Source organism: Dermacentor andersoni, chromosome 1, assembly GCF_023375885.2.
Source record: "Dermacentor andersoni chromosome 1, qqDerAnde1_hic_scaffold, whole genome shotgun sequence".
NCBI lineage: Eukaryota > Metazoa > Arthropoda > Arachnida > Ixodida > Ixodidae > Dermacentor > Dermacentor andersoni.
In genome coordinates, this window is record NC_092814.1 from 198,125,218 (window position 1) to 198,137,838 (window position 12,621).

The 12,621-nt window shown below is 49.7% G+C and overlaps 1 protein-coding gene across 3 annotated transcripts in view; it reads right to left on the reverse strand.

Annotated features, from left to right (window-relative positions):
• LOC126546904 (annexin A4-like) overlaps positions 1-6,546 on the reverse strand; it is a 37,610-nt gene extending 31,064 nt beyond the window's left edge. For all 3 annotated transcript variants that reach the window (XM_055062935.2, XM_055062934.2, XM_050194623.3), the window contains exons 1-2: positions 6,184-6,546; positions 5,289-5,498 (exon numbers count right to left, since the gene is read on the reverse strand). In XM_055062935.2, the coding sequence (XP_054918910.1) occupies positions 5,289-5,463 (175 nt within the window). In that variant the 5' untranslated portion in view covers positions 5,464-5,498; positions 6,184-6,546. The remainder of the gene's footprint in view (positions 1-5,288; positions 5,499-6,183) is intronic.
• Positions 6,547-12,621: the final 6,075 nt, after the last annotated feature.

Below are 12,621 nucleotides of genomic sequence, written 5' to 3' on the forward strand. Positions count from 1 at the left end.
GTCAACACTTTGTTGAGTTTTAAACATTAATCGTCGGTATTTAAAACGGGAAGCAACAGTGGCACGGGAAAGCTTTGATGTTGTAAAGGCAGTCAGACAAATGAATTACTCTTGAAATGTCGCTTTTATTTTTCAAGTTGTTGGAAATATACCGAGTCTTCTTTTTAGAGCATGCATAATTTTTAACAGTCACCTGTGGCAGGTAGCATATTTCTAGTCATTGAGCTGAATTATAGAGGCGGACATAGCTTGCAGGCGAAATTAAAATGCATAATAATCGTATAACGAACAAAAGCTAATTAATCTTTTAACTAATTATTTCATGGCACATATTGCAATTTACAAATGGCAGCCGGTGAGTTCGCAAGGCGTATCAACTTGGAAGGAATTTTTGAAGCTGAACCAGTTTCGATAAAATCCTTCCCAAAGTGGGCGACGAAATGCATGGGCGTTCCAGTTTCTTTTGTGCTCCAATGTAAAGAACGGCGTTTGGTAAAAAAGTAAGAGGAACAATGGTGCATTTTTACCGCAAGTTTCACCGCGCATATCTCGAAACGCGTGCGATCCTTAGAATTCATTCCATGTGAATATGCCTTCAAACTCACCGGCTACCATTCGTAAATTACGATATGTGCGTAAAGTAATTAATCGAACATTATTTAGTGACATTTTGTTATTTTTCGATTGTGCAGTTCGACTTCTCGTGCGAGTGATGACCACCGCTTCGAATAATCGAACTCAGGGACTACAAGTGCGCTTTCTGCGAGAGGCGATTTTTTGATGCGAATGCGCCAAATGGCCGATTGGGCGAAAAAGCCGGCGTCTGTCCTCTGTAGCAGCGAAACAGCACCTAAACTCGCATTGCCATTGGCTGCAACGCCACGTCACTAGCTGCGCCTCGACGGAGCAGAGCGGGCGAAAGCGAACACCAGCTGGAGCGATAGCGCGCCAGGTGTTGCGTGAGGGGAGAGAGCATCGACGCGACACGTTGTCCGATGGGCATCGCCGCGTCGGGTGGCACCGAAGGCTGCTGCTGCTGCTGCTTGCTGGCTCGGGCAGCAGAGTACCGCTGTGGTACATTACTCGCAGCGCAAAACTCGAAGGACCGCTCAGCGCCGTTCAATCCGCCGTTTTCATGTTCCTGTGCTGCCCTCTGCCGCAATCCGTTGGAAACGTTTTGGAAGGGTGTCGGGGCTTTCGCCGGTTCATTTGTGTACCTGTGCCTATGTTGAGTGCGCGTCGGTTGTGCGTTTCGTGGATCTCGATTAATTATTAATGCCTTTTCCGGGACAGCATGTCGTTCCTGGAAGTCAGGTGGCACTCAACGACTACTGGGTGAGCAGGTCTGAGTGCACTGTTGTGCTAACAGCGCGGCCGATAAAGGCACGCCGAGTTCCGTCTGCCGATGCGGCTGCCTTGGAGTTGTCGCTGATGTATGCTCTTACACCTCGCTTTCTGTATTCCTTTAACACATTCTTTGTACATTTTGCATATTCAAGAAGTCTTCGAGTGCAGCCTTACGCTTCGGATTTGCCAAAGCGGTGCATTTGTTTATATCGACATCTACAGCCACAGATCGTTGCTAGCTTCGAATATTGTGGAAACAGCGCATCGCTGATATGAAGTAATGTCAAAACGTTGCAAAATATACATATCTGCGCACATTTGCCGTGTTGTTCCTCCCTGAGACGAGTCGATATGAGCCGCCGAACCACTTAAAGAACGGCAAATGTGATCCAGACACATATATTACGGGCCGTTAATTTATTACTGGTTCTCTCTTTTCGTAAACTCCATAATACCTACAGTTTGCGTGTGCCATAAAGCATTATCTGTGCTCGGGAAACTGTGCTCGCGATAAGGGCTCACTTGAAGGCCGTGTAGTAGTTCTCTCGCGAAAATGCGGATGCCATCGCTGACACCATTGGTAACTGAGCGAGGCGATTGTTTATGCGGCTTTACCGAATGTACTGCCTCTTGTTTCTCGTTTGATGCATAGGCAAAAAGTGCTTCTCTTGAACCAAGAAATGTGTCAGCATAACGACGTATACAGAACCACCCAACTACGTAGCCAATGCGACCGGCAGCCTTCGGGAACGGTGACGTGCAGATGTTGGCACGGCGATGTGTCGCCGATTGCTGCTTATTGTGCAAGCACCGTGCGAAGTGTACTTGACATCAAATCTGTATAGGGCCACAAATGTAGTATAAAAGCAGTTTCCTTCACCGTAACTGCTTATCTTTAAGTTCAGGTCTACGGGTAGCCGGTGCACCAACTCGACGGGGCCAGGCCTAACCCAACCTTCGCTTAACAGGATCAACATTGACTCAAATTTCAAGTGCACGGCTTGAGAGGACTGAAGCTTGCGCATTTAAATCAATGTCAGTCCATATAGGTCGCGAAGCTTCGGCTGAAAAGCGATTCAGAACAAATTGTCACCGACATCAGCAAGCGTGGTTATGGGAGCAGCGATTGAATCGCGACTATGTTTGGCGGAACAAACATTGGGAAAGAAAAGCGCGTTTCTTAATTAAAACGAGACACAGTTAGATTCATCAACGAAAATAAAATTCCTTATGAATTTTATATATGCGTGACGAGTAAAGAAAAGACAACTCAATATTATTTCATCCTTATCAATAAATACCTTTTTCAGCGCCCATTGTAAGAGGGCAAGTCAGGCACGCACTGCCACCACCAGTAAGAGAATGCTGACGCTGCAAAGAGGCTCAACGTGATATTCTTAAAATGTCGCGCAAGTGTAACGCAGCGTTTTTTCGCTAAATTTGCTAGCCGTCAATGCAAGGCGGCAACATCAAAGGCGGTTCACGGTGCAGTCCGGACGAAGCCCTGGTCGCTTTCTGTGGAAACATGGCGTTGCAGTCTAACGCTACGCACGTTTTCGGCACCACACCGACATAGAGCTACTATCGGAGTTCCAACGTGGTACATGGCACGAGTGTTTGCTAGCAGTGCGTGTCCGTGAGCTTTTTAAAACGAAGCTTTCTGTGTCTCACTGATTCGTCCGTGAGCGCCGAAAACACACTGCAGGAAAGCCAACTTACACCATCTGCGTAGAACACTACAGTTCTAATTCGCAGTACCGCGCCAGCGTCGACTGGCCGGCCGGTCAGTGCGTGATAACGGCGCGAAGTGACAAGCTCAGCAAGAGTAGCGCATGCGCACAAAGTTCACTGGAAGCGCAAGTTGCGTCTGCTAGGCATGACACCGCCCCTGTCGCGACTAACTGAGCTTCCCTGCTTATCGGATACAGCAAGTGCGCGTGAACACGGGCTCGTCTTAGGATCTGAAAAAAAAATTTTTCAAAGCCCCTTTCTTAAACAAAGATGGTTGAACGCCACGCTACCCAATGCTACCCAGGCGAACTGTATATATCTGCATTGCATTATGCGTGTCACGCAATGCATTCCCGGCCGTCACCATGGGTAGGCAGCGGGTACAACGCACGGCAGAAGAAGAGGCTGCCGTACGCGAACGTAAGCGCGATCGTGCCCGTAAGGCCGATCCCGTGTACCGGCAACGGCGTGCAGAAGCCATGTGAGAGACAGACGCTTGTGCATTCGAGATGCCTACTGGTCTTGTGATCGCCAGCGTGTGCATCAGACCGAACACCTCTCGTTGTGACGTGGAAACGTTCCTGGCAGAAACGATGAAGACCTTAAAGCCACGTGCATAGTACACCGATCCTCGTGTTCGGTGACCTTAACATCGGTGTGGCGAAAGAGAACGGCAAAAGGATCGAGAGTTTCATGCTAGATCGCTACTCGTTGAAACTGAAGACGCTACACGACGCTGCTACACGACGCTACACGACGCGTCGTGGGCTGAAGACGCCCACGATGCTACACCGTTCCTACATTGATCTCACGTTTGCAAGCAGGCTGTGTCACGTTACGATGGCAGAGCCTCTGACCGTCTACCACAGTGATCACAAGGCAATACCGCGCAAGGTTAGAGTCGTCCGTGAAAGTGTGAGTGTGTGCGTGTAATCAACGGCTACATGATCTAAAATAAGGGCTAAGCAACTCAACGAAATGTGTCTTTATTCAACTTCAACGTTCAGAAAACACAATCCTAAACAAGCAATCAAATCACATATGCATAGCATCGGGTCACTCAGCATTTCTTGGGTTGGTTGCGTGGTCGTTGGCTTTGGACTTCGATTCAGTTTGCATTGGGGGAAAGCTTCGCGTCAGCCATGTTTTCTTAAGAAAGCGGCATTGATTCTTCTCTATTTTTATTATGTTTATATTTTATTTTTTTTTTGGGGGGGGGGGGCTTTTCTCCGATTTCAAGCCGCGCTGCCGAGCGCGCGTCCCTACCAAAACGTTTCGCGACTAATCCGCTAGGGCAGGGCGCATGCGCCGTCGTGCCATGAAAAAAGGCGGATTGGACATTAATGCTTTCGCATTCACAACTCATAAGTACTTAGGTGTTCTCGATTTTTTTTTAAGATTTCGGAATAGCCTTTAAAAAAAACGCGCCCTATGTACATGAAGAGGATTTCGTCAGAGAGCTCCCAACGCTGTCTTCAGTTTAGCGTCCGCACTTGGGAGAAGCGGCACGCCACATCGACACTATACATACAGGAAAGGAAAACGCTTTAAATACCGGCGCGCGCATTTAAGAGGTAGCTTTAGCTCGTGACCAACTGACTTAACCTAACCCAATCTCTAGTAATCCGCGAAGCACGCGAATAGTAGCGATTCATATGGCCTCGCCGAACAGTCGTCGACATGCGCAACATGCTCTTACTATTCCATCATCTGAATGTAGCTGCTGCAGTGATGCAGAGGTCGGAACACGAAGTTATGCACCGAACTGTCAAACCATGCCCGGAGACTGGGGCTTTTTTTTCTGTTCAGCGGCAATTTGTGATGATGACATGCCGACTGGCTGAAGAAAAGCGCTATGCGAAGACCCGTTTGTGAACCGTAGAATGGCTATCACCACTAAATGTGAATTGAAGCCAACTAGAGAAGCGAGTGGCTGCGGAGACGGGGGGACTGATTTCGCCTCCTGTCGATAACTGTTAAGTCCGTACAAACGGTGCAAACATCGATTCCAAGTATCTTATTAAACGAGTCATACAATATAATGCATTCTTTTTGTGAAGACTGAGGGATAACGAATCAGTGGGAAAGACAAAACCTACTTTTACTGTCGCTGTGTTTAATTCTTTGTTACTACATAGAAATGTTTCGTCTGTTGTGTGGTTATACCGCACGTCATTGCTAACGTTTGCGATAAAGTACTCAAGACGTACCTCCTGGTGGACCGTAATCAGCTCCTGGGGCAGGCGGGTAACCAGGGGCTCCTCCTCCGAGTGGCGGGGGGTATCCGCCGGAGCCACTGCCATAGCCGCCCCGAGGTGGTGCCGGGGGTTGGCCACCGTGTGGAGGGTAGCCCCCCTGTGGCGGGTTGCCCCCAGGGTAGCTCATCACTCCAGCGGTACCGCCCTGGCGCCGCAGAGAACCTGCACGGGATCATGCGCACGCAGCTCGCGAACACGATTGCCCTTCCCGGCGCTTTCGCAGTCCGGAGAGACAGAATGCTCAAACGGTGAACAGGCGCGTTCCTTGAGGCTGTTACTAATCGCAATGTGGTTTTTACCATAAGCAACGAACCTGTTCCTACTCGCCAGAGGTCATCCCTGACCTATTACCGACCGCGGTGTCCCAGTGGTTACAGCGTTCAGCTGTTGAGCACAAAGTCGCAGATTACATTGCCGCTGATGCGGTAGCATTCTGACGGGGCAGCACGCAAAACACTCTCGTGCACACTCTAAGGAACTCCAGCTCATCAAAATTTACCCGCCATCCCTCAGTACGGAATTCCTGTCCACCGTGAATCTTTAGTATGTAAAACCCCCACAGACCCCTCTCTAAGCCGTTCGGCGTCCAGGGCGTTTGTGGAGAGATGTTCTTTGACTATAGGCAAGAACAGCAGGAGCTTGATGTTATAGGCAAGAGGTCTGACTGACGCTGTAATATGATGTTCCAGGCAGTAGCACTGACCAGACTGGCACGATGGTTTCATATGTGACGCGTCCTGAAGTCAGTGCTATAACCGAAATTTCAAAAACATGGATCTCGGCACTCCGCTTCCTTCGTCTAAATTGATGGCACGCTGAAATGGCAGAATTAACGAAGCATACTCACCGGAGCACAGAAAATTTTGCTGCCGGCTTCCGGCGAACGGCGAAGGCCGAAATCTTCTTCCACTGCGCGACGGCTAGCACGCGCCACGTGCCCCGGGCGCGTCTTTCACTTTCATGGCACGCGACAGGCATAGAAAAAATAGACGTGTCAAAAACTCTACGCTCCATTTCGCTGTAAAAAAAAATATTAACTTCTAATTTTAAGAAACTATAGCATGAAAATTATTATTAACGATTGGAATTAATTTAATATCACATTTTCAGTAAAAAAAAAATCCTATTTAGGCATTTATTCTTTTTGAACCCACTGCCGCCCGATTCATGGCCAATCCCCCGTAGTGGGTTGTGCTATATCTACAGGCTCCAAACCAAACCAAATTCTTATCCACGTATCCTCGATGTGCACTAGCAGGTAACTGCTGTTAAAATGCGGTCAGTCTAAGATCTTTTTTGTAACTATATTCATAATAGATTCTTGGTTGGCGGCAGTGCAAGAGACAAGGAGGAAGGAAGCGAGACGACAAACACGGCAGATGAACAACAACAACAACAAACACGGCGCTGATTCACAGCGCAATTCTTTACGTGATAGATTTCTAGAGAACTAAAATGGGCGGTATATTTCTTTGCGTATCACCTGCACCGTAAAGAAGAAGAAAATTTCATTGTGGCGAATAGTTCCCATGGATGTACGACGATCTCTTCATACCGCGGAAGCAAAATGTGCTCGATCCCCAAGTGGTCGAAATTTCCGGAGTCCCTTACTACGGCGTATGCAGCTTGAACGCTACACTCCGCCAACAGGCGATCGAAACTCATTTGGTTGCGTCGCTCAGCAGACATTCAAGTGATTTACGATGTCGTGCTACTATTGGGCTTCCAATGTCAACACGGCAATTCTCCAACGTTTTTACAAAGAAAGGCGCTTTTAGCAGCTATACCGCAGGTTCCAGTTATGCAGTTATGCAATTATGCGCAGTTCTGCGCGTAATTTGACTAAAATGAGAACGGAAAGGCACCTTAACAAGCCGAAATCGGGTACTCTACTACCAAGATTATTGAACGAGACCGAGAGCGTGACAAATTCTCTGCTAAGGAGCCGCCATCTTGTCCTTGTTTTTAGTGCAGTGCTCCAGCCTCCTCCTCCCATGCGGAGTGCGTGGATTCGAGTCCCGCCTAATCTTTCTTTCCTTACTACAGCGAAGCTGTTTATGGCTAGGGTTCCGTGCGTTTTTCGTGTCCGTCAATAAATCTGTAAGCAAAAAACTATCATCAGCAACGGCTCGTGCCACTGCTCGCGCGTTCGTCGTCGTCTTCTTCCACAGCTGGCTCCGTTGCCGCTTATCATGGCAGCATTCCCATACTGCCCCTCCCTCTGCAGAGGCGCTGACGGCAGTGGCCTACTGCTAGTCGGTGCGGTGATTTCGGTCCCACATTTGGTTAATATGAAACGATAAGTGATTTCAAAGACGGCTGCTTTGTCTATTGCGTAGACATTAAAATGTTTTTGCGCTTTCCAGCCGCACTCACTCGGGAGCCTACATGCAAGTATTAACATTGGCAGTGACGCGGCGAACGCGTAGCGGCCTCCGCCTTTTTTTTCCCTCCATGTAGCGCAAGTCAGCAAACATTCCGGGTCGTGCGCCGCTTCTTTTTCAGAAGCGTGAAGTTCATCGTAAAATTTCGCTGCGTGTATATTGCGTGGCCCTAGTGTCGAGGACAGCAGTCATGCTGCATGTCTTCTCTTTTTCTACGCGGCGAGAGAGAGAGAGAAATAACTTTTATTTATGTAGCCGGCAGTTGGTGGTGATGGGGGGGGGGGGGGGGGGGGGGCGACACCGCCCAGATGGCGGTGAGAAGCCCTTGAGCTCTAGCGGCATCCTCGGCCTGCAGCACGGCCAAAAGTTGGTCTTCGGGGGCCGAGCTGAGCAAACACGGTTTCCCGCTGCTTCCGATCCTTAATTTTTCGACCCTGTCAGGGCGCCCAAGGGCAGGCTCAGATAATGTGATCTAGGTCCGAGGCACTATTTTTTTTAGGACGTCTGAAATACTTACATACCAGAAAACAATTTGAAGCGCTGCAGACACCCGAGCGGCGAGTAAAGCATCTTGCGGTCTGCAACCGGCTTTTGACGTATGCGAAAACGTCAAACTCAGCTGCGCGATAGTGCAGAGGACAGCTTTTCTCAATCCTAACAAATAAAATATGGAAAGAAAAGCCACCAGCAGCAGTCAGGTTCGGCAGAAAAATTCCAAGCACGCTCCAGAAGTGTATCTTGAAGACTCCAGAGTCTCTGTCACAAGAAGACACAAACACCTGGAAGTGGCACGGCTAGCAGCGCTGTGCAAAACCGAAACGCTTCGTAGGGAAAATTCCTGCATGGCAAAGCTTCAAATACCGAAATGATGGCGTTGAGAGGGAGCTGTCGGGTGACGAGGAAAACTAGAGCTCGGAAGGACCACACCTGAGGATGTAATACAGTTAAGATGTTAAGGATAAATTGAACAAAGTGGAAGAAAACGCTACACTGGCTAAAGAAAAACAGCCACTACGGGACGCAATTGATGAAGATAAGCGATAGTTAGAGGATGATTCGTGCATCATAAGCGCGACGTCACCGATCCAAGACTACCGATTACCTTCCAAGGTCAGTGCGGATCATCAGATTTACTTTCCGCGTGAGCTTTAAAAAAATCTTTCTGGGTAAAAATGCCATGCTAGTGCTGTTAAGCCGAGACCACACGTACGCTTGCGGACGCGCGCTAGCTGGCGTCCGCGCGCCTAGCGCCTGCCGCGCCTCGCGAGTAATGGTGGTTTGCATCCACAAGGAGGCGCGACAGCGCGCGCTCACTGGGCTCACTCACAGACGCCTCGGCAGGCGCCGCTTCGTACTTTGTTACTGACAGCGTTTCAAGATGCTTCGATATTTATAAACGTAATTGTTATATTTTTATAGCTGTTAGATCAGTGCAAAAAGGAAGGAAGAACCACATTCTTGCACGATATAAATCTGCTTCACTGAGAGTTGAACGCTCCGCGCCATAGCTGCGTAGCCAGGCGCGCCGGCGCGAGGCAACCCAAGCGCGCCATGAGCGCGCGAGCGCGCGGTAACAGAGACGCGCTGTTCCCCGAGATCACGCCGCGTTTCGACGCGTACGAGCCATGCCGCACCGTGTGCGCATGCGTGGGCGCGTGAACGCGAGCTTGCGCGCGTCCGCAAGCGTACGTGTGGTCTGGGCAGTGTGGGCTTTACAGCTGCCACCAGTTGGTACGGGGACGGCATTTCGGCAACCTTCAGCAGCGTCTGCTTGGAGCTCGAATCAGGTAGACCATCGGAGAGGGTCCGGCAGGGAAGACGAGGTGATTCAGTCATATATCGTTACGGGTGAGTGGTGCGCTCCACGGAAATTACATAAACGTCAAGCGTGCGTGCACCTGCGTGCACCTGCATGCAAGGGCAGAGAAGATGCCTCCACGTGGCGGCTCGCTGGCCTTATACCCTCCACCATCCGGGCAACCTCATTCTCTATTGCTCCCTGGTAGAGTGCCTTGTAAGGACACGTCGGATCAACCTACACAGAGAGAAACCGCTCTTTGGCGTAGAAAGGTTGAACGTAGGTCACGTCGGATCAACCTACACAGAGAGAAACCGCTCTTTGGCGTAGGAAGGTTGAATGTAAGATAAAGGAGAGTAGGATTTGCACTGGTGCATAGTCCCGTAGCACACACCCGAAGGACAAGTATTTTCATGTGGACGAGCGTGACAATTAGACACGTCGTGTCTCAGGCGTTTGGCATCCATTTCATTCACTGACGCACAAAGTGAACCGTAACAATGCCAACATGGATTCCCCCAGAAGCCCTTTAACCAGTGTACGAATGAGGAAAGCATACAAGCACAGGCTTGTCTTGTGGCTTAACGCGCGACACACGCCGGCGTAAACGCCCTTGCTGTCAAAGAAAAACTCGCAACAGCATATCGTCATAACACTTTACGCTCTTCGTACGAAATATATCGACAAGTAGTTGCACAATATAAAGCACCGCCGAGTGACAAGGTCGTGAGCTGTAGCACATGCTGCGGGAATGCACCGGTAGCGAGCAGCGGGAGTTCCCGACCGTGTCCACGGACTCGAGGCCGTCACCTGGGATGGGGTGCTTATGGCCCCACCCCGCCCAAATCACCGGACATTTCAAACACAGCTTTCACTCACTCAGAAGGATAGGAGCAGACGCCGAGGCTGTGGTTTTCTTGGGCATGTTCTTCAACTTGGGCATAGATGCACTGTGTCCGCGAATGTTGAATACATCAGTGGTGCAAATAGTTTTTCATCCAACGCGACGACAGGACTGAATAACATAAGTGCCACGAACGCTTCTTTAAACACCCCACTACACCAGTAAACATACCAAGTATACAGACTTTGAGTCAATGTTAACCAGCTCAACACTCAAAACCCAGCACATTGTCTGTCTGTCTGTCTGTCTGTCTGTCTGTCTGTCTGTCTGTCTGTCTGTCTGTCTGTCTGTCTGTCTGTCTCTCTCTCTCTCTCTCTTCTAAATAACTACGTCCGCACAACCTCAGAGTTACTTGTTGGAAGTGCTGTTCTTATAGTACAGATTTATTTTACAGTGAAGCTGTATATGGCTAGCCGATTCGTCCGCCCGTACATCCGTCTGTCGGTCGCCTGTACGCCGAAAACTCCTCCGGCGCAACCCCATGCGCATGCGCATAAAACATGAAACAAGGAGGCGCGCGTTAGATAACACCACATAGACAGCACAGGGCCTGTTTACTCCAATCCATGACTGTCACGCTACCTCGCCCGAAATTTCCATTGACAAGGCTGGCGTGATAAAAATGGTGGTGTCAAAATCCCTGTTGCCTACTCGAGAGCGTCCCCATTAGATTCTATGGCAGTCAGACCAGGTAACATGACGTCATGGATCGGAGTGAAAAGGCCTTGAGCTATCTAGGTGGTGTTGGATTAGCTGCGAGTGACATCGTTGCTCTCCGTCGCAGCCGAGCGCGGGCGCAGCTGTTTATCTCCGGCTCCGAAATAGGCCACGCATCATACGTGCTCCTTCGGAGAAGGCAGCTTTCGATCAGCAACGCCGCGAGCAGAACTGGGAACGAGTTCGAGTATGCGGCGCCGTTGCTGCAGCCCGGGCACAAGAACGGGCTCGTGCAGCCGAGCGCAAACAGCAACTGCGTACCGAGGATCCGGCAGCCTACCAAGCCGTCGTTTAATGAACCGTCCGGATTAACCCAGTGATGAACAACGGGGCCGCACGTTTCAGCTTCGCTGGTTAACCATCTGTACAGAATGCTTGCGCGGTGATTTTTGTCGGTGCTTGCGATCGGCCTCAGCTAAATATAAGTCGTATGCATTGCTTTTTCTCCGCCCTGTAACACGGAATAAATAGCAGAAGAGCGCTGAATTGCTTAAGAAAAGTCAATAGCTATATTATTTTTACGTAATACTACTGTTTAATCATAACTGCTGTGCGTAACAAGAATAGTATGTGCGCAACTTCACAGGCACATCTTACGAAATATGCACACAGCTGCATTGCACTATAGTTGTTGCGCATTATAGGTCAAAGTCAATAGAGAGTTTTAGGTAAGGGGACACAAGCGGCTTGCTTACGCAAGAACTAGCAGTGACGGTACTGCGCATGCGCAGATACCTACGTCTGGGTCGGCGCATGCGCAGTACCGTCGCCCCTAGATTTGCGTGCACAAGCCGCTTGCGTCCCCTTACCTAAAGCTCTCTAGTGGCACAGCCGTCGCGCACGCGAAGTGCGCACCCGCAGGCACATGCAAACCTGACAGCAGGGTTTTATCTTTGCCATTGAAATGGGACGTAGCGGAAAAAATTCTTACATGCGATTCGGAACAAAGAAACGAACGCATGCTTTCAATCCATCCCTAATTCTGAACATCATTCTTCCAGGAACCGTGCAGGCTGTCCAAATAAACGAAAGCCATGTAGTGACTGGTTCACCGAGCGCGTCACGTTGCCGTACGTGTCATATCGAAACATGCATTCTCATGCTGCAGCAAACAGAAACGTTGCAGCGCAGTCGACAGCATTTTCATCTCGACCGCGATTTTTGGCGATGCCTTTTACTCGATTCGATGCCACTCTGTCATCCACCGTTCAGGGCCGGCTGATACGTGTTGATAACGCGGGCGGAGCGCCGCCATATACATCGCCCTGACGAAGAGCGGAAAGCGTCATAAGGAATGCCATAAGAAAAGGTATCGCTACGAAATCGTGGGCGAGTCGTCACAGCCTTATGTTTGAGGCTGTCAAAGCACTCTGGTGACGCACAGCTCAGCAGTGTGTGCGTGCATGCGTGTGCTTCATCACTACGAGATGCCAACTGATGCCACCACTTCAGAAAAGTACGCATTCAGTTCAACAGATCCGC